Source organism: Lutjanus erythropterus, chromosome 1, assembly GCF_056507025.1.
Source record: "Lutjanus erythropterus isolate fLutEry1 chromosome 1, fLutEry1.hap2, whole genome shotgun sequence".
Taxonomy (NCBI): domain Eukaryota; kingdom Metazoa; phylum Chordata; class Actinopteri; order Lutjaniformes; family Lutjanidae; genus Lutjanus; species Lutjanus erythropterus.
Genome location: NC_139317.1, coordinates 24,308,369 through 24,334,083, shown reverse-complemented (window position 1 = coordinate 24,334,083; position 25,715 = coordinate 24,308,369). Strand labels below are relative to the sequence as shown.

At 39.5% G+C, this 25,715-nt stretch overlaps 1 protein-coding gene across 3 annotated transcripts; it reads left to right on the top strand.

Moving 5' to 3' along the window:
- Nucleotides 1-25,188, top strand: mindy2 (MINDY lysine 48 deubiquitinase 2). 3 transcript variants are annotated; one of them, XM_084717720.1, is made up of 9 exons: nt 4-1,056; nt 2,202-2,259; nt 6,621-6,685; nt 13,603-13,761; nt 15,462-15,564; nt 18,465-18,607; nt 20,328-20,501; nt 22,782-22,988; nt 24,574-25,188. In XM_084717720.1, the coding sequence occupies exons 1-9, from the start codon at nt 139-141 to the stop codon at nt 24,757-24,759; spliced, it is 2,013 nt and encodes a 670-aa protein (XP_084573846.1). In that variant the 5' UTR covers nt 4-138; the 3' UTR covers nt 24,760-25,188. The 3 variants fall into 3 exon arrangements, with proteins under 3 accessions (XP_084573855.1, XP_084573846.1, XP_084573836.1); XM_084717710.1 differs by having other exon boundaries at nt 8-1,056; nt 24,571-25,188; XM_084717729.1 differs by lacking the exon at nt 24,574-25,188 and having other exon boundaries at nt 1-1,056; nt 20,328-20,519; nt 22,782-22,915.
- The last annotated feature ends 527 nt before the right edge of the window (nt 25,189-25,715 follow it).

The following is a 25,715-nucleotide window of genomic DNA, read 5'->3' as shown; positions in this document are numbered from 1 at the left end:
TTTTCTACCGCCCCCTTGCTCGGCCTGAAAGCAATTCACCCTCATGACGTCACTCGTAGAGTTGTCATGGCGTCTTTGGGACCGAAGCTGCTGCTGCTGCAATTTAGCTAAAAATCTGTCGACAGTCTGTAAAGCGAAATGGAGAAAAATGCAACGTTGCATCGAGACACTGACGGGAGCTCTTTGTGTGCCACGATCGCGGGAGAGATGGGCGACGTTACGGCTGTCGGCGGAGTGAAAGGAACAGCCGAGAAATGCAAGAATAGTGAGGCTCCTCTCAGTACTTTGGTTAACGTTAGTTGTAATAACAGCACCACCACAAATGTTAGTGCTCCCGTCGCCGTTAATGTCATTTCCAGCGCTGCCGGGAAGTCCGACGTGCCAGAAGTGATCGAAGTCCCCCCGGTGCAGGAGGACCAGAAGAAGGATACCGCGGCGAGCGAATCGTGGTCGAGGTCCGGGGATCAGATCAGTAACGGGATGGGGCATGACTCGGTGCTGCTGGCTGCAGAAGATAGCGAGGGTGGTGCCTCAAAGTTAGTAAACAACAAAACCGACGGCCCGTCCTCACCTACCGCTGTTGAGAGCACAGATGTGCCGGCTGAGGTTTCGGCTGGTGCAGAAAGTGAACCAACAAAACTCTCCAAACCGACTCATCTGTGTCCGGACAATGCAATCACTACGAATAACGTCAAGCAGTCTGCTGATCACACCTTATCGGAGGGATTGCCGAGTGGGAGTGACCCCGATCCCAGCCTCGGTGGAGAGTCCCGAAGCATTGATTCACTGGAGTCCTTCTCCAACCTGAACTCCTGCCCGAGCTCCGACCTGAACAGCGAGGGTCTGGAGGACCGGGGGCTGGCCTTGGCCCTGCAGAGCGAATACGGGGCTGATGGGACAAAGACTTCGTGTGCTAAGGACCGGGCCGCCGGCCAGTCCATATACCACATCAAGTGGATCAAGTGGAGGGAGGAGAACACACCGATCATCACTCAGAACGAGAACGGCCCCTGTCCATTACTGGCTATTATGAATGTCCTTCTGCTGGCATGGAAGGTAAAGGAGCACGAATCAATGGAAACTTGATTCTGAGTTCATACAAATAGACATGTTTTATAGCTCTGAGCTCTATCATTTATTTTATCCAAGTACAATGTGTAAGACTTCATTTAATGCTAAGGTTCCCTAATGATTACAAACAGTGGCTTAGTGGAGGGTTTATCCACCTCTTTGACATGAGGCTGAGAGTTTACTCATCTATTTTCAGATCAGCTGTATCAATCAATGAGGAGAAACAATGGGGGCGGGGGGGGGGGGGGGGGGTAATATACAGTTTACCAGTGGTCGACTGATATTATCAGCCCAATATATCAGCTATATCAGTCAATATCGATATCTGCATATATATTGTCTGATATGTGCCTGCATGAAATCTTTTTTTCAACAGATTATAGTGCAGATTGTTTTTATTTGTTAGCTGTATTGGCAGCATTTTATGTGTACTTGGTATGCAGCATTTTCCTTAAAAAGAAACAAACAAACAATGTAAACATAATACCTTTCAGTCATCACTTATGAACCACTAGAAGTGTGTAGTGGTGGCTGTACTTGCAGAGACCCTGCCCTCTGCCCGTATTTCCCATTACTTTGCTGTGCTCGGGACGTTTTACCAACCTAAGATGTCTGTATTTGACATCCTTGGAATGAGATGCAACAATCAACTGTCTTTCTAATGTGTTTACAAACCCCTGAACAAATCTTATTAATTCTGCCTTTAATATATATGTATATATTTTAACCTATTAGTGTTTTTTTATTTAATTTGTTTTTACAAATGTCAAAAATACAGGTGAAAGTTTACTGTTTCAGTGCCCTGATAACATTTTGGGCAAAAAAGTTTATTTTTAAATGATAAAATATCCTGTCTGTATAAAGAATATTGACTGATATATTTGTATCTGAATTTTTTTCTCCAAAATATCTGTATCGACATCAGTCCCAAAAATATAGTCTCAGTTGGGCAGTTTACCGACAGATAGCTGGTTAGCATACACAGCTGACACTTGATTTATCACCAGTGCCTCTCTATCCATCAGCACCTTTTTTGTTGTCTAGACATGTTTTCTTTAAAAGCATTATTTATTTCAGCATGTCAGTACATGTTGAATATTCACAAGCGGTATGATGTGTCTCTGTTGCAGGTTAAGATGCCACCTATGATGGAAATTATAACTGCTGAGCAACTGATGGAGTATCTTGGTGAGTGTTTGTAGCCATTAAAGATCCAGAGTGTAAGTTTATGGGGATTTATTGGCAGAAATAGAATTTGATATTTATGAATATATTTTCCTTAGTTATTACCTGAAAATAAAAAATGAGGTTTTTTTTTTACCTTGAAATGACAACTTTATATCTACAGAGGGTGCAGATTCTCTTCCATGGAGGCCACCATGTTTTTTCAGGGGTCCAGAAAGGACAAACAGAGTGTATTGCAAGCCTAGCAGCTCACCAGGCTTACACCGATGCCCCACTGGGCCTAAGCATCTGGGAATTTTATTTTCATGGGATGTATTTTTAAGATGTTTTTTAAACAACAGTTTAGGTGGGGTGGCCCAGTGGACATACGTAATATTCTTTGTAAAATTATACTATAGTTGTTGATTTTTTCATAATGTGATTTGAATAAATGACACACTATGTAGATTACATAGTAATATTTTCAAATCTCCACTGAAATCTGTGTTATGGCTTTTTTAAATTTTCAGTGCCCTGATTCCAGCTGTGATTATTTCATCACAGACTCTATAGAGCCCTACCATCAGTCTGTTTGCTGACCCACATCAGGCCCCCATCAAAAAAAGTTACTTGGCCGCCTGGCCCCTTCAAGAGATACTTACCACTGGGCCGAACAACTTTGCTGGGGGAAACCCTGAACATAAAACTTTGGCTCTAGATAGGGCCTTTCACATTTTACGCAAGTGTCATGGCCACCGTAGTTTCTCCTACTTGCTTGGAAGGGGAGAGCAAGGCAAAGTGTTTGGACTTTGCAAGCTCACTGCTAAATGCCTCTAAGTCCTACACACTGGTCCTTTAATCAACTACAGAAGTGCAATATGATGCTGCATCATTGATTAAAGGGGAAATATGTAACAATGATTATATTAAGTAATGTCACCTCACTGCATTTGGCCCTCTGCTGCTTGGCTTTTTTTTTACTTGGCTTTATATTTATAATAATACCCAGTTTTGTAACAGATTTATTGTAGTTTACTACAATAATAATATCTTGGCCTGCTTTTATAGAGTCACACTGACTTGAATAAGTGTTGCCCATGAGTCCACACTTATAAACATACTATCCCGTAAAGCCAGAGGTGTTGAGTTTCAACAGCCTTGTACACACTCTTGTGTTTCATGTCCTCTCAGATGAGCAGTTAACATTCTTAAGGTCAGATTTATATATGTTTTCCAGAGTCAACAGAGGAAGAGAGCAGAGCAGGGGAATCCCCCATCATCTAATCTTCGGCTGTTGCAAAGGAAACAGGAGCTATCTCTTCTCCTGCCCTTCATAACTAAAATTACTCCACAATATCAAAGTAGAGTGTCTGATTACGGCGGGGGGTCTTCTGAGGGAGAGTCGGTTCTCACTAGTGTCTCCTCGCAGCTCTGTCTGTGTCCATTGACATGAGTGGACTGTGTGTGAGCTCTTTGGGCTTGTTTGTGTCTGTAGGCTACCATGGCTCACACTGTACTCTTCTATCTATACATACTTTTAAATAATGAAGGAATTGTGCCCGTTTGTGTGGTATTTGGGAGGACAAGTTCACCTTGTGCTTGCGTGTAATTACAGCACACAAAGTTAATGCTGTATAATGTTCAGGGGCTGCTGGTTAACTTCTGTTTTGTCATAACACATAGAAACAAACACTGAGGGTGATGAAGTTCAGATGTTTCTTAAGTGGCTGGTGGTGATCGTCAGTACAGTACATAGTGTAGCATGCCAGTGATCCAGACGCAGACAGATACAGATATTAAGGGGAGGACAAGAGATGAGCGAGTCCACAGTTCACTGGAGTACAGAGCAGTGAGGGGTTTTCCCTGTTGTGGACACACCGTAGTAAAACCACTCAGCTGGCTGGCCCTCTGCTGGAAAAAATCTTGACTCACACAAAAATCTTCATCCAGGGTGACAGCATAGAAATTAAGTCAGAAGAGTTTTTCAAACTGAAACCAGCAGTTAGACAGCTCAGTGCAAATACCTCCTAAAAACAGCTACAATGAGCCTGAATGGTGCATCAGTTTGTGTTTAGCTCAGAAGCACAAGTTTTTTTGTCAAACATGTAGCTAGTTTCGGTTTGGATAGTTATTTCTCTCAGCATGCACATGAAGAAATCATCATGCCTTTTTAGGTCAGTCATTGCAATCTATAAAGCACTAAGTACAAGAAAACAGCTTAAAAGGCTCTTTCCTGGATATATTCCATTCATTCGATTTGCTCGAGCAAAATCCGGGCGAAAGTGTTTTTTTTTTTTTTTTTTCTCCGTGTGTGGCTGTTTTTACTTAATGTAGCTGTTGATGACAAGAGGTTGATGGCATTCCTCTGAGTAATTTCTCAGGAAAAGTATGTGTTGACAGTGCAGCATGATACTCTTGCCAGTTCCTGATAAATTAATGATTTTCTGTGAAGTATTTTGAAAAATACTTGAACAAGAGTTTTAAAAGAAAGAAGCAGACTTCCTTAAAACTTTAACAGTAATAACAAGAATACATTTGCATGACATCTGTTGCTACACAATCTGTGCAAAATACTTATATATAAATACATATTTATAAACCAGATGGAATTAATAAGTGTGTGACAATATGTATAATATTATTTATTATATATAATGCTTTGTTTTCTGTCTAACGGTTGAATTATTCAGAAGAAAGGCTTAAGCACTACAACAAACACAAACAGGTGGTAAGAGGCGTCTTTATTGAGGTCTGCATCCTGGATGAGCCCCCATTGATTACAAACTTGCATAAAGAATGTCACAAGTAGGGAGTCAAGAGATTTACTGAAAAATGAGTAATTTATCAAAATAATATTAATGTACATCATAAGACAAACCAGAAGACAATAATGCAGGATGGATGCCAGCTGTAGGAGGGGAAAGGGTGGAGCTCAGGGTTCGGCTTTTATAGCTCAAGGGCCCAGGTGAGCTTAATCAGCTGATGACGCCCCATGAGAGCAGCCATACATCGTGTTCCTGTCTTGAGAACGACCACACCCCCTTTGGGTGAAAACAAGCACCGTAAAAGTGTGTCTTTGTCAAACACTTCATCACAGGACAGATAACGATGTTCCTGAGTAAATAATGTGTGATGATTGTGCCTGTAGATTGAAGCAAATCAGAACAGAGTCTTGGTGATGGTGTAACGTTTTTTACTATGAAGAACTATGACCCCACCATAAAAGACCTGTTTTTATAATGGAATTTGGTTTAACAGTCTGTCCACTCAAAAAGCTGCTTGGAGCAGAGGATACTTTAATGATAATAACTGAAATAAATTGAGCTTACCAACCTTCTAATAATGAACCTTGTGAACAGCATAAAGTACCGTAGGAAGTGGAGCTAAAACCGACCTGTTTTCTACTTCTTATTAAGCATAAATGATATCCAAATGAAGACAAGTGCTCTGCTTTGCCACTGATGTAATTAGTTTATAGCAAAGACAGATTATCAAAACGGCAAAATAAAGTGTCTTAATGTAATAAAAAGTGGCACATATATGAAATGCATTAACTGAAGATTCAGGAAGGTTGTTGTATATGTGATGCATGTCCACTTTGATGAAGGCAGACTGAAAGGACGCCTGTTTCTTCTTTTATCTATGTAACATTGCTGATCGTTAATCAGCAGAAACATGGCATAAGTGTTCATCTGACTGACCAGAGGATTGGGCTCCTTATAGTTAAAAAGTGATAAAGTTTTCATGCATTTAAACTGGAAAAGACCTCTGACTTTGTATTGACCACCAGTCCAGTTAGAGTGATTGTTTTCATCCAAAAAGGGGCGGGGGCATGAAGCAGGATCAAATTAATGAATGGGCTGCTCTCATGCTTTGCCTGCTGAGGTTGATCAGGTCAGTCCCCAAGACAATGGGATGAGCATCATGTTTAAATGGTGTTTCATGAAAATTAACCACCTAACCATGATCTAGTGTACGGTGTAGATTTGTTTTGTAAAGACATGTTCATGATCAGAAAGCAGTATGTTTGTAGTGCAGATCAGGCTGAACAGAGCTGGAGCTGGACAGCTGCCAGACTGTGCTGTCCGCCACAGCTCACACTGCTCCAGAGCCAAATTGACAGAGCTCTCAGGTGACACGGCAATGGACACAGACTTGATTGACCCTAAATATTTGGCCTTTTCTTTGGGAAACAGCTGGCTCGTGCTTAACAGCACCCCCCTCCCCCAGTGGCTACTTAAAACATTTCAGAACATCTGCCACCTTACACTTAAGACACGGAGTTATTGTGATGATCATTGCTAATCAAGGTAGTGATTGTTTTGCTCTGTCATGACAATAATGTAAACCAATCTGCCAACATCTCTCTCCTTCTATCTCTGCAGGAGACTACATTCTGGAAACCAAGCCTAAAGAGATATCAGAGGCCCAGCGGCTAAACTATGAGCAGGTAAGGTCTGCCTAATCACTGCAGAGTATGATTATTAAACAGGCATGTGTTTTTGCTTATGTGTGTGCATTAGTAAGCTGCTGACTTTTCACGGTGCTTGAGGAGCGCAGGGCTTTTGGGATGAACTCACCCTCTCTCCTCCCCCTCCTCCTTCTCTCTCCTCCCTCTCTGAGTGGAGACATAATTGTGCAAGTTTAACATGAGCTCTCACTTTGTCTCACTGATGCACTGAAAATATGTCAGCTGCTCGCACCGCCATTATTGATGCATGTTCACCACACTATAGGCTACCAAGTGAAATGCACACTCCTCTAATGTGTCCGCACACACATAATCAGCATAACGGCATGCTAACCTTGACTAAAGTGGGTTTGCACATTTGCATTGAGGTAGCGGATAAGGTCAGTGGATGTTTGGTAATATGGAAAAAGGCATCGAGCTGATTGCAAACCACATAAAACTGCAGCTTAGCTTTTTTTTCCACTGCTCTATAGGTTACATAAGATGTGTCTTGCAAGGCCTAGGGAACAACAGGGGTCAGGAGTGTCAGATTATGTTGTTTCACATGGCTGTGAATGCTTAGAGACGCATGGCTGGGTTCTGCTCCCGGCTATTACTGAGGCTGTGTGTGTGTGTGTGTGTGTGTGTGTACCATGAGAGGCACTTGGAGATGGAGCTCCTGCTTCCTCCCATCCCCACTGCCTGCCTACAGTGTGGGAGCGGCCCTGCCTGCCTCTCCTCCTCTTGCGTGGCAGAGCACCAGCACATCTGTCAATGATTTGAAGCCACACTTGTCCCTCATTCAGAGAGCAGAAAAAAAAGTAACGTAGATGCTTACTGCAACGGTCTTTCTAAATTTAAGTTGAGCTGAAATACAACTTCTTAAATAAATCAGTGGTGTCCTCAACATGCACAGTTAAAGAAAGGGAGTGGTCAGAGTTTGTGCTGCATAGTTATTATGGCAGTCTAATCCTAGACGCCGGACTGGGAGCTCTTCTGCATGTGGGTGTCCTCATGTCCGCGCGCTGTGGTTGACACAGTATGCGGAGACTACAGTGGGCAGAGCTCTGGGATGCTAGAAGCTGGGAGAGAGCAAGTCTGAGATGTGTTTATGTGTATGTCAAACAAAAGGTGTCCTCTTCTTTATATCTTAGAGTGATGTGTCTTCATTGCTTATTGGATTGTTATAAGATACAGCTGAAGCAGCCCTGACTTTGAACAGTAGAAGTTCATAACAGAAGTTGTTCTATTTATAAATTCATCTTAAAAAACATCATCTGTCACAGGAGTGTATGAGGATTAAAATAGCAGTTGCATGGGTGCTCTTTAGCTATTGTTAAATATTTACTCAGAGGAGCTGTGGAAGTGAGAGTGTAGTTTTGCTCTGCGTTTGTCTCAGTGGACCCGACTCAACAGCACTCGTACAAGACAGTTCACCCACACTGATTTTCCAGCCACCGGAGGAAATGGGTTATCATGTTTTAATAAGCCTCTTTTGTTTTAATTTGGTGTCATTCACAGTGATGGTTGTTGTTCTCAAATGTTTCTGAAACCCTTCTTCTCCTGTGAGCACAGCCGATAAAAGCATCTTAACCCTGGCCTGTTTGCTCCAGATTTTTCACATATCTGTTCGGTAGACACCCTGGAAATCAAATTAAATGTCCTCTTTATATAAATCTGTCTCTAATTGAGTAAGCAATGACATTAACTGAGACGTAAACATGATGAGAAAATGCTGTAAGAAATGGTTTGTTCAAAGTCAGAATCATAAAAGCTCTTAACAGGAGAGACTGTGCTATCAGTTGTGCAGGTTGTGGTGCTGGAAACTGATATAATTCAGGTAGGATTCATCTAATTATAAGATCAGAGATTAAACTGTATGAAGGGTTATCAGTTAGTTAGGTATGTTAATTTAAATGGAATCCATTACATCAGCTCCAAATGAGAAAATGTATCTTTGTGATGCAAAGAAGAGTGAATTCACCTCTGTGGTCATTTTTAGGCGGCAGTGGTGTTTCTGTATTGTACTGCATTATATTGAGAGCTCTTCTGTCCTCCTTATGCATGTAAATTGGGCCTGACATTAGAAACATTAAAAATTAGATTAGCTTAATGATTAATCCGACAAAAATGTGGAGCAGTAGCAGCTGCTGATGTTTGCTAGGATTCATAAAAGTATGTCCCACATTGTGGAACATCAGTCTAGTAAACCGTTTGTTATTTACAGCTCCACTGATGGGTCATGGTATTATGTAATTGTTTACTTTTGGCCTCCACTGATTGATTTGTAGTTTTCTTTTAGGTGCATAGATCTGCTTTGTGTATTTTTTTAAATAGATTTTTATGCAGACACTTATATGGCACTTATATGGATGCATAGTGATGCAAAATTAATGACAGGTGAATTCCCTAAAACAGGGATACTCAACTTGCTTTGCTAGGGAATTGGTATAAACAAACAACAACAACAACAAAATCCTGGTGTGAATCAGTTTATTTTAATCATAAATTACAAAGTGGTCAGCAGTCCTTCTGGACCTATTTGGCCCCTAAGCCTTAAGTTGAGTAACACTGCCCTAAAATGATTTTATTTAGCAAGTATGTATTTCTCAACCAAAAACTGTTGCTCAATTGTGTTGCTTGGCAGAAAAGTTTGGGTTTTACCTCAAAATGCAACGTCGGGAAAACAGGTCATTCTTCAATAATTGTTATAAAAATAATAATAATACTGTATTTTGAGTGAGAAGGTTGATTATAGTTTGATTCTTGGCTGCATTATTTTACTTTTACACATGCATTATCAACTGGGACTGTCTGTTAAAAGATGAAGGTATTGTGGGAACTAAATCCCTCATCTTGGTACTAATCTGCAGTTTCCTGTCAACTACCAGTTAATCTACTCAAGATTTTTGTTTTTAGGTAAATTTAGAGTGAAAGACACTTTAGGGTGAAAGTAAAAATACTGAAAAACCTCAGCTATGTTATACTATGGAGGTACATCCAACACAGTGCAGATGAATGTGTGTGATGCAGTGCTAATCATCTGATCTCCAAGCACTCATCTGCTGTTGGAGCCCTCTGCCCTAAAGTGAAGAGACATGGTCCATTACATAGCCCTGCTAATCCCGCCATCACTGCTGCTCATAATCGTCCTAATCCACACTCTCAGATGGGCCAGCTGAAGGCTTTTCACCTCCGCTCGCTGTGCCAGTCGTCAAAGCTGGAGTAGCTTGTTGTTCATGGGACCTACAGTATCTCTACTGTAAACTGAAAAATGTCCACACACTGTACAGTGAACACATACAATTTAAAAATGACTAAGTATATGACGTTTGCAGCTGTTACATTCCTCAATGGACATGAAAAACTGTAAGAAATGATTCAGTTAGACACCTCTGAGACATTTCATAGTATGAACACACACAAAAGGATCGCAATACATCCTGGAAATAAAGATTCACATTCACAATAATGTGTTTTTAAACATCTGACCAGCAGCCAAAACAAACTGGTCGATCCTGTAGTTTAAACTGATGTCATGATATTACAGGGATTCTGCAGGTCCTTAAAAAGTTTAGAATTCAATAATATGTATTTCTTCAATACTATTTTGACAAGACTTAAAGTCTTGCTGTTAAACTTTTTCTTTCTTCACACTTATAAAATAAGTATTTTTTATTTTCACACAGTGCTTGGAAAGATTATTTTGGACAACAGAATCAAAATGATTAAACAATACAATCTGATTTGACTGATTTAATTTAATTTATGTATTGGAAAAGGGACAATGTAAATAAATCAACATTCAAACAAATGTAAATGTACCCGGGGAAGCAAAAAGCTAGTTTCCATCAGCAGTCCCTTTGCCAGATGTTGTTAGGCATCCTAGAATAATAAAAATGATGACATCATTACAATACAACACCACTGAAAGCTGATAAAAAGTGATATTGAATTATGATCCCTGTTTCAGAGCAGGTAAACTGCAGATAAGTCTGTTTGTAGAGTCAGGTTTATTGTTCTAGTATGTGTAAAGTAATTGGCTTTACTTTCGGGTAATTTAAGTTTATTGTGAAAGAGCTGAAATCAAATGGAAATCACTCACGGCGACACACTCATAACAGAGTTGTAGGGCTCAGCTGCGAGGCTTATCTTGATCTCAGAGTTAAATAGCAGCAGAGGTCTAGAGCCAGCTGGGAAACCTTGCTCTGAGGCTGAATGCAAGAAATTAGTCTGTTAGGTTCTCAGGTGTGTGTGCATGTGTGGTACATATAACAAATTGTATTTGGCATACATATGATGTGATGTGTATATAAAGTAATTTCCCCAATGTTCACACAGTGCAGAAAAAGGTTTTTCTGCACATAAAATCCTCAATCATAATAAAAGGACAAATGGTCGTCATAGTGGAGACAGTCTGTTCTCTTCAATCATTCAGACAGATTCAAAATAAAGGAATGTCTGTCCATATATTTTTATTTTTGGACGGCTTTAAAACATTTTCTTCTACTACCAGAGATACAAACAGAAAAAAACACCACTTCAAAGTCAAACTATATTTACACATACACATTTGACCAGTACATGCAGCATGGAGTGGGTATTTTCCTCAGCTCTGTTTGGGCCACATGAATACCAGAGAAGACAAATCCAATTAAAACCAGTCCAATTAAAACCCACAGGACCCCAGTGGTAGATTTGTTTTAATGAAACTTGTAAACGCCCAACAATTGGTACAATTAATGCTATTCTTCTCAAGAGGATAAAAGCTGGCTACCACCTCTGTGCACTCACATAGAAAACACTGGTACGTTGGTAAAGAGCTGCACAGATTTAAAGAGAATTCAGGCAGAAGTTCTTACTCACTGCTGAGAGCCAAAGAGGAGTGAAGCAAGATGAAGCAATACTTTCTCAGGCTCTGTGTAACATTAACAAAGCACATGGTTGTCTAGATGAAACACGATATAGCATTAAAATGTATTGAAAGAATATAATTTGAAGCTGTCAACCATTTTGAACAGGCTGCTGCTTTAAAATTTAAACCCAGATCGACTTTTTTGCACCATTTTCTGTTCTTTTCTCACTAAATGTATAAAGATCAGACACTAAACCTGCCCCCAGGCATCTTTGTGCCTTCAGGCTTTGTTTTGTGTAACGTTTCTTCCCTGGTGTGGAGCTACATACTGTATATACAGTGCAAAGCTTGAATTTCCACAGACTGCTGACTATCTGGTACATATAGCACAAGGCTTTGTAGAGTCTGAGAGCCTTTAGTTTTTGAAGATTCTTGTTTTCCTCCTGGTATCACAGCTCAGTGTGTTCATAGTGAGTGGGGTTGGCATCGTGTAAAAGTGACGTCAGTGCATACCTTCTGCTACAGTGAGTCATCTCCCGTCATCTTGACATAAAGGCAGTTAGCAGATTCATTTTTAGTTGATTTTGTAACTGACCGTAAGGTAAATCAAGTCAGCTGCACATTTCATGCAACAGGTATAGACTCAATACGTTTCGAAATAAAAACAAAAATAAGGTAAGATAAAACATACAAGATATTATTATTATTATTATTATTAGTAGTAGTAGTAGTAGTAGTTGTTGTTGTTGTTGTTGAAAAAATAAGACACACTTTAAACCTTACTAAAAGCTTGTGATAAAAAGATATTTTTAGTCTGCTTTTAAAAGATGACACTGTGCAAACCTTGGTTCATGTGGTATAAATTTTCAGAGAGTAGGACTGATTGGAAATAGCATAATCAGATTTAGGTTTTATTCCAGATATAGCGAGGATACTTTTAAGTGAATGAAATGAGTTATCCATCCATTTTACAGTAGTAGATTTTACACAATCTACTGAATCAAAATTGTGATCCACAATCTAAACTGTAATCTTTTTTCTCAGTTTTGAAATACCCTGTAGACCATCGCCAGAATTAGCCTTAAAAAACTGTGTTTCAAATGAAGTTGTAAACAGACAATAACATAATTATAAAATGACACTTTTTAAGTACGGACAACTCTGTTGTATTGTTTACGATACGTCACCCAAGAAAGCCATGTGAAGTAATTCGTCCAATCAGCTTAGCCATCTATCACTACTGGTTTGTTCATGTATCATGGATCCGCTAGTCAGTGAGGTTATGTGAAGTTTGGAAACAGAAGTAAGAGTACATTAATTACCACAATCCCTGTGATTTGCCTGAAATCCTGATTATGGAAGCCTTAGATTTCTATCTCAATCTAAAATCATCAGATTGTCCACTTACAAAAATAAGTCAGAAATACCCCCAAAAAATTATCATTGTGTTTATTGCAGGGCTATTATATGACATTATATTGTCAAGTGTCCCTCATATTTTGTCCACCCCTTGGTGATGTTATCAAAGGGAAATATCATGTCTCACCATGATGAGCCTGAGAGCTTACACAGAAATGTAGTATCAAATGGTTTCCTGGCAGAGACTTCCATTTCTTCCTGTGGTTAAAGGCCGATTGACAGTAAGCAGAACAAAACCTAGTAAGTGCCATAAATATGAAACCACTCAAGTTAGTCACAGGGAGGTGACTATAAAGAAGAAATGTTTGACAAAACTAAGGTGTGAGTGTGTAGAGGCAGTTTTTTTTGTGTTGCATAATAATAAATGGCAGCTAATGGTTTCTTGTAAAGGTAGAAAAATCAATCCCTGATAGCTCCAACTCTGCTGACTGTGTGCAGACAACCAGTAATAATGTAACAAATAAAGACGGCTCACAGTACATGAGAACAGCTGGATCGGACACAGCTTTTGGTTCTGAGTAATGTTCACAACACACAAGAAAACACGTCTTCGTTAAGAGATTTGTTTACCCCCGTGCTGCATTGTTATCACACCGTTTTTTAATAATGAAAGTCTGAATTGTTGTTGTTCTTTGTTTTGTAGAACATGAGTGATGCCATGGCGGTGCTGCATAAGCTGCAGACAGGTCTGGATGTGAACGTGAAGTTCACAGGGGTTCGAGTTTTCGAGTACACCCCAGAATGCATCGTGTTTGATCTACTGGACATCCCTCTCTACCACGGCTGGCTGGTCGATCCCCAGGTGAGATGAACCCTACCTTGCTATTGCTCTTAACCAGCCTGAAAACAGCTTGTTTTCCTGCCCTCCTGTTCATCATTGATACATCTCTATAGAATTCACTACGAATGATAAAATCCTCTACCTTTCGGTCATTTTCATGCCTGCAGTTTGGATCATTGTTGCCTTATAGTTTTTGTCTATTTTGTATTAACTAGGGGTGGTGGAAAAATTCTTAATTGTGTTGTAATTCTTTCTTGAGAGATTGTTGTTATGCAGAAAAGTCAATAATCAGATATTTAAAAACATATTCTTAACATTATGATTGCCTGCAACAATTTTGTAAGGCTTCCTCTACAGTCGCCGTGGCTGAACTAGTTGGATGGTGAAATGTCATGGACATAAGCATGTGCACCATGTTTAGCATGTTGTTGAGGATGGCTGAGTGTGAGCAAGAACTGCACAGTATGCTAAGTGTGGATAATTAGAAATAGACTATGTTTTAAAAGAGGCAAGTAGTCACACAGCAAGAAACTATAATGATGTATGGAAATCAAAAATTCTGATGCATCAGGAGTCATCAAGATTGTGTCCAGTCAGGACATTCCCGCCCTTAGCATGAATACTACCTTATTATAAACAAATCAAGAGGTGTGACTATGAAGTTATCATCTGTTTACTGACTGAGATTTACAGAATAATCAGAAATAAATAAGTGGTTATGGGCAGTATTAGTAGTAACTGACAGATTACCAACCTGGCTTATTATTGGGTCCAACATTCTGCATTTTTACAATTATTGAAATGTCTGTTTTTAAATTCTGATTCCCAATATCTTTTTATTATAAAACTATGAAACTTCAGGAGGCTATTTTGTTTACTTATTTATTAAAAAATTCAGTTAACTTTAAGAAATGCTGCCTGGCAGCACCTAGCACTTTTGGTTTTAAGATAATGTTGAAAGGTTCTATTTTAATGAAAAGCTTAAAAGGATTTTTGTGTGAGTTTGTTTTATAAATTTTTCACATCAAGCTTTTCATTTTTACTGGAAGTGTTTACTGCTTCTCGGCTTCCGTGATTACTAATATTCTGTAGTGGTATCATTGATCAACCTGTAATTATAAGTCATGATTGAAACTTAAACTGTGTCATTTAAAAAAAAGGGACAGCTAGAAACAGGATGAAAACTTGGCGTCTTATACCAAATATGGTGGATACAGTAGCTGCTCTACATTTTGCTCACTTAACTGCCAAGCATTACATGTTATCATGGTTACAAAATGACTTCAGATGATTATATAGGAAGTCACTTCCTTGACAGTTCCCACACTCAGCAGAGGGGTTAATAGTAGTTTAGCTTTTGAGTTCATACTAACTTCATATCTACAGTAGTACTACACAGTCCTGTGGCTGGTCTGGTTTGCCTTCCCACCACAAACTAACATCTCCAGAGTTCTCTCAGAGCTCTATGTGTGCATTTGTTTCATCAAGTGTTCAAAGCATTCACAGCACTCACACCACCCTAAATAAAAATAATTAACAGCTGAATGCACCAGAGTTCAGGTAAACTGTTCCAGCTTGTACAGAGAGCTTCAGTATGAACCCCTTGTCACTAGAATTTTTCTCCTTGCCATAAATTTTGTATAAATCTGCTGTGTTTTTTAGTAAAACAGTAGCGGGGCCTGCTGAACGGTCTTTCCCACAGTTTTTATCTTTGTTTGCAGATGCATGACATTGTCAAGGCAGTGGGCAACTGCAGCTACAACCAGCTGGTAGAGAAGATAATATCCTGCAAACAGTCAGACAACAGCGAGCTGGCAGGGGAAGGTGAGTGCTTTCTCTGCACCATCTCTACCGTCTGACCTGCCTGACTCCTCTCCTTTCTCCTGTCTCCCCCTCATCTCTTCTTTTTCCTTATTTGTGTAGTTGGAGATGGAGAAAATTAAACTTGTGCATCTTCTTTAAATTTTACATCACATCTTTGCTCAAGTACAACATTAATTCAGTGGCACAATCCTTGCATGAGATATGTCTACTGGACTGACCAAGTTAAAATAAAACCAGGACATACATGTGGTGTCTGATCAAATGACCTACTTCCACAGCTCACAGTTTTCTTACCAGCTGTCACTAAAAACTTCTCCACTAAAAATATTTGCTCATTCAACACTGAGCTTCCTGAGTAGTCGTCTGCTGGCCTGCTGCCAAGTCAACACATCAAGGCCTCGGTCCATGAAGAGACCGATACAAGAGATTCACTCCTTTCTGTTGTCTTTCTGCATATGTAGCATAGAAATTATTGATTAGCTGAAGTGGTTCTACCCATCACCACTTGAAGAGATGAATTTGCAACCACTTTAAGCGTACTAATGTAATTCTGAGAAGACAAAACATCTTTGAGTTGTGTTGACATGCTTTAATGTACTTTAGGGATGAAACTATTACAGGATTCGTGATAAACCATGGTAAAATCCCTGACAGTGTTATCATTTGAAATTTAAATTATCATTCAAACCAGGTTTGATTAGCGCGCTTTGAAAACGATAAGTGCTGTCCAGCATTGCAGCAGCAACATGGGTTTGTTTTGCTTAAATGAAAACATGGCGGAAGGCAGTAACAACACTCCAGGGATTTTACAGCCTTCAAAGAGGTCTTAAGTGTTGTTGTATTTTGGTTTTCATAAGAGTGCTGAGGGAAACTTGATTAAAGATGGTCACCCTGTCTGCAGAGCGTGCATTTTTTTAGTATATTATTATTATTGTTAGGATAACAGAGCAATATGTAGCAATTGCATGTGCAAAAATGAGTACAGCAGTCCAAATACTGAGTTGGAGCTATAAACTGTGTATTAAATAAATTGTCTGTCAATGTAAAGTTAAACTGGTTATCCTGAAACCAAAAGCCCACTGCTCTGAAGTTAGAATACACACTCTGAAGTTTGAGTTCAGTGGCCGCCTGTCTTACTACCTGCCAGACTCAATTAGCATTGCTCAGTTTGTTATAAACATCTTTGGCTTTTACAAGACTATTAATGATAATTTCTTACAACTCATAAACAGACGCTTCTTCATTCGGCAAATGTCCAGCATTAAATTGAACACTAATTAACATGAAACAGGCAAACAATAACAGTTATTTCAGCCTGGAATAGAAATTTCACCGCAGCTGCAGTGTTTATCAGAGAAATGAGTGTTTAACTTCTGCATGTTTCCTCGATCTCTGAGGACATATCATGGTCATTATTATGATTTATTGCAGTAAATATATTACAGATTTCTCCTTTAATGCACATTCAATATGGTTTCATATGTTTACATAGAAGCAATGGTTCCCTAATGGGAGTCCATGACGCTCTGCCAGGTGGTCTGAGAAAAGTTTTCTGATTAAGTCATTTAAATCATGATATACAAAAAATATTTATTTATTTATTTATTTTTGTTTGTTTGTTTGTTTGTTTTTGTTATCTATTTATTTTACAAAAGCCTTCATCATAGCCTACATTTATTATTATCTATTATTTATATTTTATTTTATTTTGGGGGGTCTTTTTATGTCTTTGTTATTTATATTTTATATGTACATATACACATATATTTTTCTTTTTTTATATATTATTTAAAATAATCAGAATTAGGATTTTATTTTCTGAATGCACTGAGAGTGAAACACACTCTCTTGATGTGTAAATAAATAATAAAAAGAAGTGTAAAACAAAAAAGCTATGTCAAATTATTCCACGCAACATACATAAGGGGTTACCCAGTATATTTTCTTATCTTGTAAGGGGTCCTCGGCTGAAAAAAATTGAAAACCCCTGACATAAGGTTTGGTTCTGGCTATGTTATTATTTTAATGCTCATGCAAACAAAAAGTTCATAAGACTGCTAATTTTATTTGTAGTTTTCAAGAATAAATGTGGGGGAAATTATTTTAATGTGTATCAGTACTTACTGAACATTTTCAGCACACTATAGTAATTCTGCCCCAACACTGATAACAATAATTTTGACATGAAATTTTCATACAGTTTCATCTCTAATGCACTTGAATATTTAATACTAAGTAGTGAATAGTTTTTTTCTCATCCGTTTCTTGTGTTGTGCCTCATTCTTCGGCCTCTCTGTCTGTTTGAGTATTGCTCTGATTCTGTGTGCGAGTATGTTTGCACTACATCGAATGCTCTGTCTTACAGATGTCTTGCGCCATCTGTCTCTCAGCCTATATTGAGTTTACTATAGTAACTGTGACCACTTCCAGCAGCACTGAGCCAGAATTCTCAAATAGCTGCTACAGACATTACAGCAGGGTTTCCAACATGCTTTCCAAACAGTGACCTATGTTCATGAAAGGGTTGCTTGATTTTTGATTGTTGCGATGATGACTCATGCAGCCGTCTGTCGTCTAATGATGAAAATATTTGTGAATCAGGAGTTCATTTACTAGTAACAAATGAAAATTATTACACCTTCTGAAGCTGGATAATTGATTATCTTTAAACTAATTTACTCATGCAAATGTCAACAGGCAAGTGATAGGTGATGGTTATCAAAATAAAAGCACCATGACTCAATTATAATATGTATATTCAAAATACAGGGACTAAAAGTATAAAAACATATAATACAATTTTCAAGAAAGACTCATCATTGCTTCATGTTTCTGCATGTTCTAATCAGTCACAGACTCGATCACTACCTTGTTTTTTCTGTTTGTTCCTCTCATCATAGGCATCGTGGCAGAGCAGTTCCTGAACAGCACAGCCACTCAGCTGACGTACCACGGCTTATGTGAGCTCACATCAACTGTACAAGAGGGAGAGCTCTGCGTCTTTTTCAGGAATAACCACTTCAGCACCATGATCAAGTACAAGGTAAACACAAAGACAACTACTCCACAGTAACTGAGCTAGGTTGAGAATCATGAATCATGGAGCTCACTGTGGATATTGTTGCAACTTAAATAGGGCAGGATGTGTTATGAACTGTCTCTTCTGTCAGTGACTGGCACCTTGAAGCCCTTTTACAGGAACAATTACTGTGTTTGGTATGTAATATTTTAATGGGTATTTTGACAGATGCCTCCACCATGTAAAGGTAGATTTCTTTCTGTTTCACTGCTAATCGTCATACAGATATCAGTAAAACTACTTTTTCAGTCTTAAATAGGGTTGAACAACTTTGAAAAATATCTAATTGCATCTGCATTCACGTCCATACAATTCTATAAAAACACACAGCAAATCTATGAGCCTAAAGAAACAACAAATCAATCACTGGAGGTCAAAAGTAAACCATGACAAAATACCATGACCCATCAGTGGGAGCTGTAAATAATGAACAGGTTACCAGACTGTAATATCCCTCGATGTGGGTCATAATTCTCTGAATCCTGGCGCACATCAGCAGCTGTTACTGTTCTACATTTTGGTTGGATTGATAATCAAGCTAATCTAATGTCTCTAATGTCAACCTTGGGCCAAACAATTTAGAAAAAATATCCAATTGTGATTATTTTGACTGATATTGCAATTGTCATGTGATTTGCAACATTTTAGGGTATGATGATTTTTACATCATTATTCTATTTTCATTGAAAAATATTTTAGGATTAACAAAGATGTTTTCTTAAGTCTGTAGAATATGATGTGTAGGTCAGGACATCTTTGCAACAAGACAATATTTAATTTAAAACGGTATTTTGACACATTTTCACAAATATTTCTGAAAATTGAAATGAAAAAAAATTGTGTTAGAGGTTTGCAGGGAGCAGTTGCAGCAGTGTGAACTGTCCTGTCTCACCTTGACTCAAGCCACCTGATGGCATTGCGGTGTCGCCTGCGACTCAGCTTGTCGAGTGCAAAGTCAGCTGGTGGAGTTAGTTACAAACTGTCAGTAATGGCAGGTTTTGGACAGAGGAAAGAGAGGATCGCCTCATTGAACAGCTGAAGAACAGCCATGTCTGTTTGACACAAGCCTTAAAATTGTCACTTGCTGGATGTTTTTGTCTGCTCCGCTCATATTTATTGTCATTCATATTTTAAGATGCTACCAACTATATCCAGCTAACAGTTAGAATGGGAGTATAGAGATTCATTGCAAGACAATACACCATCTCGTCTGATCGCACTGGTGTAAACTGGCAGGTTTTCAGAACATTGCAGGCCAGCACATTGCATGTAGTTGCAAATTTCAACTTATTTTGTCAAGAATCTTAGATCTGAACTGCCTTTAAGTGCTCCTACTCTGCATACATGACTACATCACATGTCTAACAGCCCCTTTGCCAACAGCTGGCTCACTGTATCACTGCAGCTCTAGCAGACCTTTCCTGTTATCTAAAGGAGGGGAAGCGGAGCCTGCTTGCTTGTATTTTGAATGGCAGTCTTTTGTTGCCAATGTAAGCAAAGCTGCGTGTATCACCTATAACCCCCAGACAAAACATCATGATAACCTGAGTTCACTTGTAATCACTCAGCTGCAAACCTATGAACATACAACCACACACAAAACAACCATATACAGATTGTGCGGTTGTGTACTCATGTATCTGTATGTAGAGTGACAGTATGTGAGAATGTGTTTGCTTTCTAGGGCCAGCTGTACCTCCTGGTTACAGACCAAGGTTTCCTGACAGAAGAGAAGGTCGTCTGGGAGAGTCTGCACAACGTTGATGGAGACGGCAACTTCTGTGACTCAGAGTTTCGGTTGCGGCCTCCTTCAGATCCGGAGACTGTGTACCGAGGCCAGCAGGATCAGATAGACCAGGTCTGAGCACTGACACAGGCAAGACGAGCAGAACCAGCGATTGTCCACTCCAGAAACCATGATGTGCTTAATCATGATGTGCTTTTCACACCATCAGCGTGCCACAAAATCGAAGACAGAATACAAGACCAGTAACGTCATGCTGGTTTTGTATTCTTTATTGTACATCCCTCGGGCAAGCAGTTTTAAAGGAATAATTTGGATTATTTGATGTGGAGCTTTATGAAGTACTTATCAATAGTCCCAGTTAGGCCCAATCAGAAGAATCAGAGAGGAGCATCGGCATGGAAGATAAACAATGAACTTCTGTGGAGAAGGTCAGCAACAAAAGGCATTTTAGCCACTTAAAAAATGGTCCACCTAAAAAATTAATATCAGCTTAGATATATGCTATATTTCTAATATTTTCACTGCTTTACTTTACTGCCACTCTCTCCAAAGCCACCAAACTCCTTAAGCAAAACTAGTAATTTTTATCTCCCATACAAGGGAGTTGCTGGCTTACTGCAGCCTTGATCTGTCAGTTTTTTGTGTTATTGTGTGAGTTTGGATTGAGACTGAGAGAGAGTTTTGATTCACCAAAGTCGCACAATAATACAAACAAACTAAAAGATGGAAGCAGCCTTAGACCAGTAATTCTTGTATTCTGCGAGGTAAAATTCTGGATTTTGCCCATGGAGTTTGAAGCGAGCAATATTTAGCTTACATAACAACGGTTTCCCATCAGAAAAGGCTGTGTGATGGCAAAATATAGTGCTGAAAATATTCTAAATATAGGGTACACTTAAGTTGATATTGATTTTTAACTTTGTAGTCAGACAGCCTTTTTTTGATGAGAAACTGCTGTTATATTAGCCAGATATCACTCTCTCCAAACCAACCAAACTCCATAGACAAACAAGCTCATTTTTACCACGGCCTCGGTCAGTTAGGTTTTTGTGTTATTGTGGGACTTTGGGGTTTTTGAAGGATTGTTCAGATTTATCAAGTCACACAATAGCACAAACAAACTGACAAATCAAGGCAGCAGGAGACGAGCAACTGTCGTGTTCTCTACTGATTTCACCTATTGAATGTGGTTGGTTTTGAGATAGTGATGTTCAGCTTATATGACACAAGTTTCCCATCAGAAAAGGCTGTCTGATGGCAAGGTAAAGCAGTGAAAATATTCTATTCTGTTCAGGTGTAACTTTTTTTGTGTCTAAAATGCCTTTTATTGCTGACCCTGTCCACAGCAGTACATTGCTTAGCCTCTGCACTGGTGCTCCTCTCTGCTTCTCCAAACTGGAGGCATGCTGACCACCATCTACTGTAGGTGATACATTGACTATTGATAATTACCTCATACAACCCGACTTCAGGTAATCCAAACTATCCATTTAAGTTACTTTACAGAAATGATAGGAATACAAGAATGAATGAGGGACAAAAAGACCAATATTAAATCCCTGAAAACACTAGAGTAAAATCAACTGTGCACCGTCCCAGGCTTAAAAAAGGAAAAATAAGTGAATTTCCTCAATAATAGATGTGTTATCGCTCCCCATACCAGCTTTTTACCCACACAGCATGAAAAAAAAATGGCAGGGTTGCATGCCTCCCTCCATTCTCATCCATGCTTTTTCTGTACCACACCGTCTCCACACTGGCCCCCAATGCATTGGGTTTGTGTCTCCTGCGCACTTTTACTGGTTTCACAGCTGTCTGCTCATTGGTGGGCCAGAGCGGTCCAGACATGGTGCTCGCTGACAAATTGTCTGCCGTGCTCCCACTCACACAGACTAGACAAGAGCAAGGGGGCTATTACTTTTTATTCTCTTTGCTTACTCAGGCCAAGCCTTCCTTATCTATGAGATAGGGTCGGTGAGAAAAGTCTATTCCGGCAATTTTGTGCGCTCATAATCAATTCAGTTAGATTGGAGGAAACTTGCAAGGTTCCCAGAGGGGAAATTGGGTCTTTGCAGTGACAAAGTACATAACAGAAGAGAAGATACTGGATAGAATACAATGGATAAGAGCAGCATAAATTAAGTTTTGATAACTGCACCACGACTAATTACTACAAAATGTGTAATGAAACAAATGGAAATTAATGAAGACAGACACAAATGGCTCAGTTAATAAGCAAAGAGCTGTGGCTGTGTGGCCAAGATCAGCTATTACATAATCAGAGTGTATATTGGTATATATATATATACTTAAGTGTCACACTGACAGCATCGCTCATCAATAAATCATCTAGTCTTTGTGTCTCTTTGTGCATGTTCGTGTGTGTATCAGGACTATCTGATGGCGCTGTCGCTGCAGCAGGAGCAGCAGAGCCAGGACCTACAGTGGGAACAACTCCCCGAGGGCATCAGCGACCTAGAGCTGGCGAAAAAGCTTCAGGAGGAGGAGGACCGAAGGGCCTCGCAGTACTACCAGGAGCAAGAGCAGGAGCAGGCGGCGGCCGCGGCTGCAGCAGCGGCAGCAGCGGCACAGGCACAGGTGGGGAGGGAGGGGCTGAGGGAGACGGGAGCAGGTGGGAGAGGGAGGAGACGCAGGACTTTGAACAAATGTGGGGCATTTAATGTGGCATAGAGGGAATATGCTGGAAACAGATGGATGTCTGCATCAGAGATTTTGAGCTATAAAAGGAGAAATTAAGGATGAAAAGGACTTTTTCTTTTTTCTTGCAATGCTGCCACTTTTCATTCACGACGTGTACATGTACACTAATTTTCCAGTATTATTCCAAATATGGCACAATTTGACACAGGTCATGTGAACAGAATATTCTATCCGACTGTTCCCAATTTGGCTTTATTCAGAATGTAGTCTTTTCCAATTAAGACACGTACGATAATATTCAGGTTTTAGGAGCAACATACAGCGCATTCAGAATGTGCATTTCATTTTGGGTTTTTAGCACAGTTTGTGGCACATTGCCTCTTGCCTGTTGACGCTCATCTCTGTGCTGTAAACAAACCAACTACCCAACAGATAGTGAGGCTGAGGAGGAGATACATGCACAAGATAAAAACTCACATTTCTGGTCGGACTGAGAAACACACCTACTTTTAATCATTATGAAAGACCTGGTTATCAGTTGGTAGATATAGTCACCGCTGTGAGGTAAAGACACAGGCATTATCCCTGGAACTGCTTAGGTACTTAGGACAGTCATTACACCTCCTTGTTGCAGATATAATGAACTGAATAAAGGATTTCTATAAACAACACAATTAAAACCAATATGGCGCCGCAATCTCAGTTTTTCCAACAAATACCCATGAATTTTTCTATTTTTCTTCTCTGCATTACTGAACAACATATAAAAACCCAAATTTGGCAAAAAGAAAGAGAGAGCGAGAGAAAAGAAACAAAACCAAAATCCACCCCTCCAGTTTCTGTCAGTTTCTTACTGCTTTTCTGTTTTTACAAACACCTGAATAATGTGTATTTATATACATATACAAAACATTTTTTGAAGTAAAAGTGAAAACTAGATAAATAAAAGAGCGAGTCTTTCACCTCTTGTGAGATTATGTTATATCTTATAACATATGATGTTACATTTGTATTAAAACAACACCACCCAGTACTTAAATTATGATGAGATTCCCAACATCACTGTATCTTAAAAAAAAGATTGAATGGTTTCCAGGTTTTTTTACACACTTACTTCATCTCTCAAAGTATATGTTATTTTTTCCAAAGTGACACAATGTGCCATATTTTAAACCCAGACATTAAGGGGAACATTCTGTACTTTTCATGTGGATGTCCATTAAGTGTTGATGGTAAATATAGTCAATTGAAGCAATCAATTCTTCAGTGTGTGCTGAGCTGAGTTCTCCTGCTCATGAAAGGAAGAACAACAGATTGTGCAGCATTAGAGCTCAGCTTTCAATATGGTCAATATTGTACACACATTAACTCAACATCCAAGTGAAATGTGGCAAATTTTCTCGCTAATATAGTGAAAGACATTATATTTTTCCCATTGTGGAGTAACAGGAAGCTTTGCTTATAATATACACGTATCTGTGAACTTATACTCTTTTGCCCTCTGGTCCTGTTTGTGCAGCAGGGCCAGCAGGAGCCTGCTGAGGGAGACGAGGCGGACAGAGGAGGTGCAGGAGCAGGCGGAGCAGCATCCGGCACTGGGACGGCGGCGGCAGCGGGTGCCACACCCAGCCCGGGAAAACAGTCCTCCAGCGGGGAACGCAAAGCCAAGAAAGAATCGAAGGATAAAGACAAATGTGTTATTTTGTAACATACAGCGTGTCTGCGTGAGTGTGTGTGAGTGTTTTGTGCATTTGCTTATCTGTGAGAAAAGGGGACAGCATCAGTTTCTCCACGGACTGGACACGACGTGCAGCCCCCCGCCTGACGACAAACAAGGGAAGGAGACGTTTGAGGAGAGGCGCGACAAGACTAACGGAGGATCTGCTGTTCCCAAACCACTGGTGCCTGCTATCCTCTCTCCTCAGTGGAACCTGGACATCAGAGGCAGGGACACTACAACGACAACTACCCCGTATCTACTTTCATAGAGTCGGCCAAACTTTGCTACAAGTTGCACAGTGCACTATATTTGTGATGTGGGGTCAAGTTTATTCGGGGTGGTATGTTTTATAGCAAAAGACATAATCTGAAGAAACAAAATGTCACCCTCTCACCACGTTGTTTTCCAAAAAAAGAATCCATTCATTTCATTCATTTTTCATTATTGCAGCTTATAAGCTTTTTTGTACGTATCAATATTTACAAAAAGTATTTAGACAGACCCACTTTTTTGGTTTTATTAAAGTTTTTTTTTTTTTTTTTTTTAAGTTAGATGCCAAGATTCTCATTTTATTTATGTATTTTGGGAGAGGTTTTGTGTTTTTCTGTAAGCTGAGAGGGATTTTCTCATTATATTGCCTGTTGGAAATCAATGTAACACTATTTGTGTCCCTTTTGAAACACTATGTACCGACAATAAGGGTTGATTAATGCCAGATAGCTGCCAGATACTGTAGCTACCTAACAACAACACTCATCACAGCTCGCCCTGTTCAGATTTGCCTTACCAGGGTATGGCAGTGTTGTATTCTGCTCTGTTTGAATGTGAACGTGTGTTTGTTTTCATGTGTGTGGTGTGTACAGTGTACGTGTGCTATGTGGTATAACGGCATGTGGTGTACATGTCTCATTTACTGAGCGTCGCTGATGTAACAAGTTTCAATT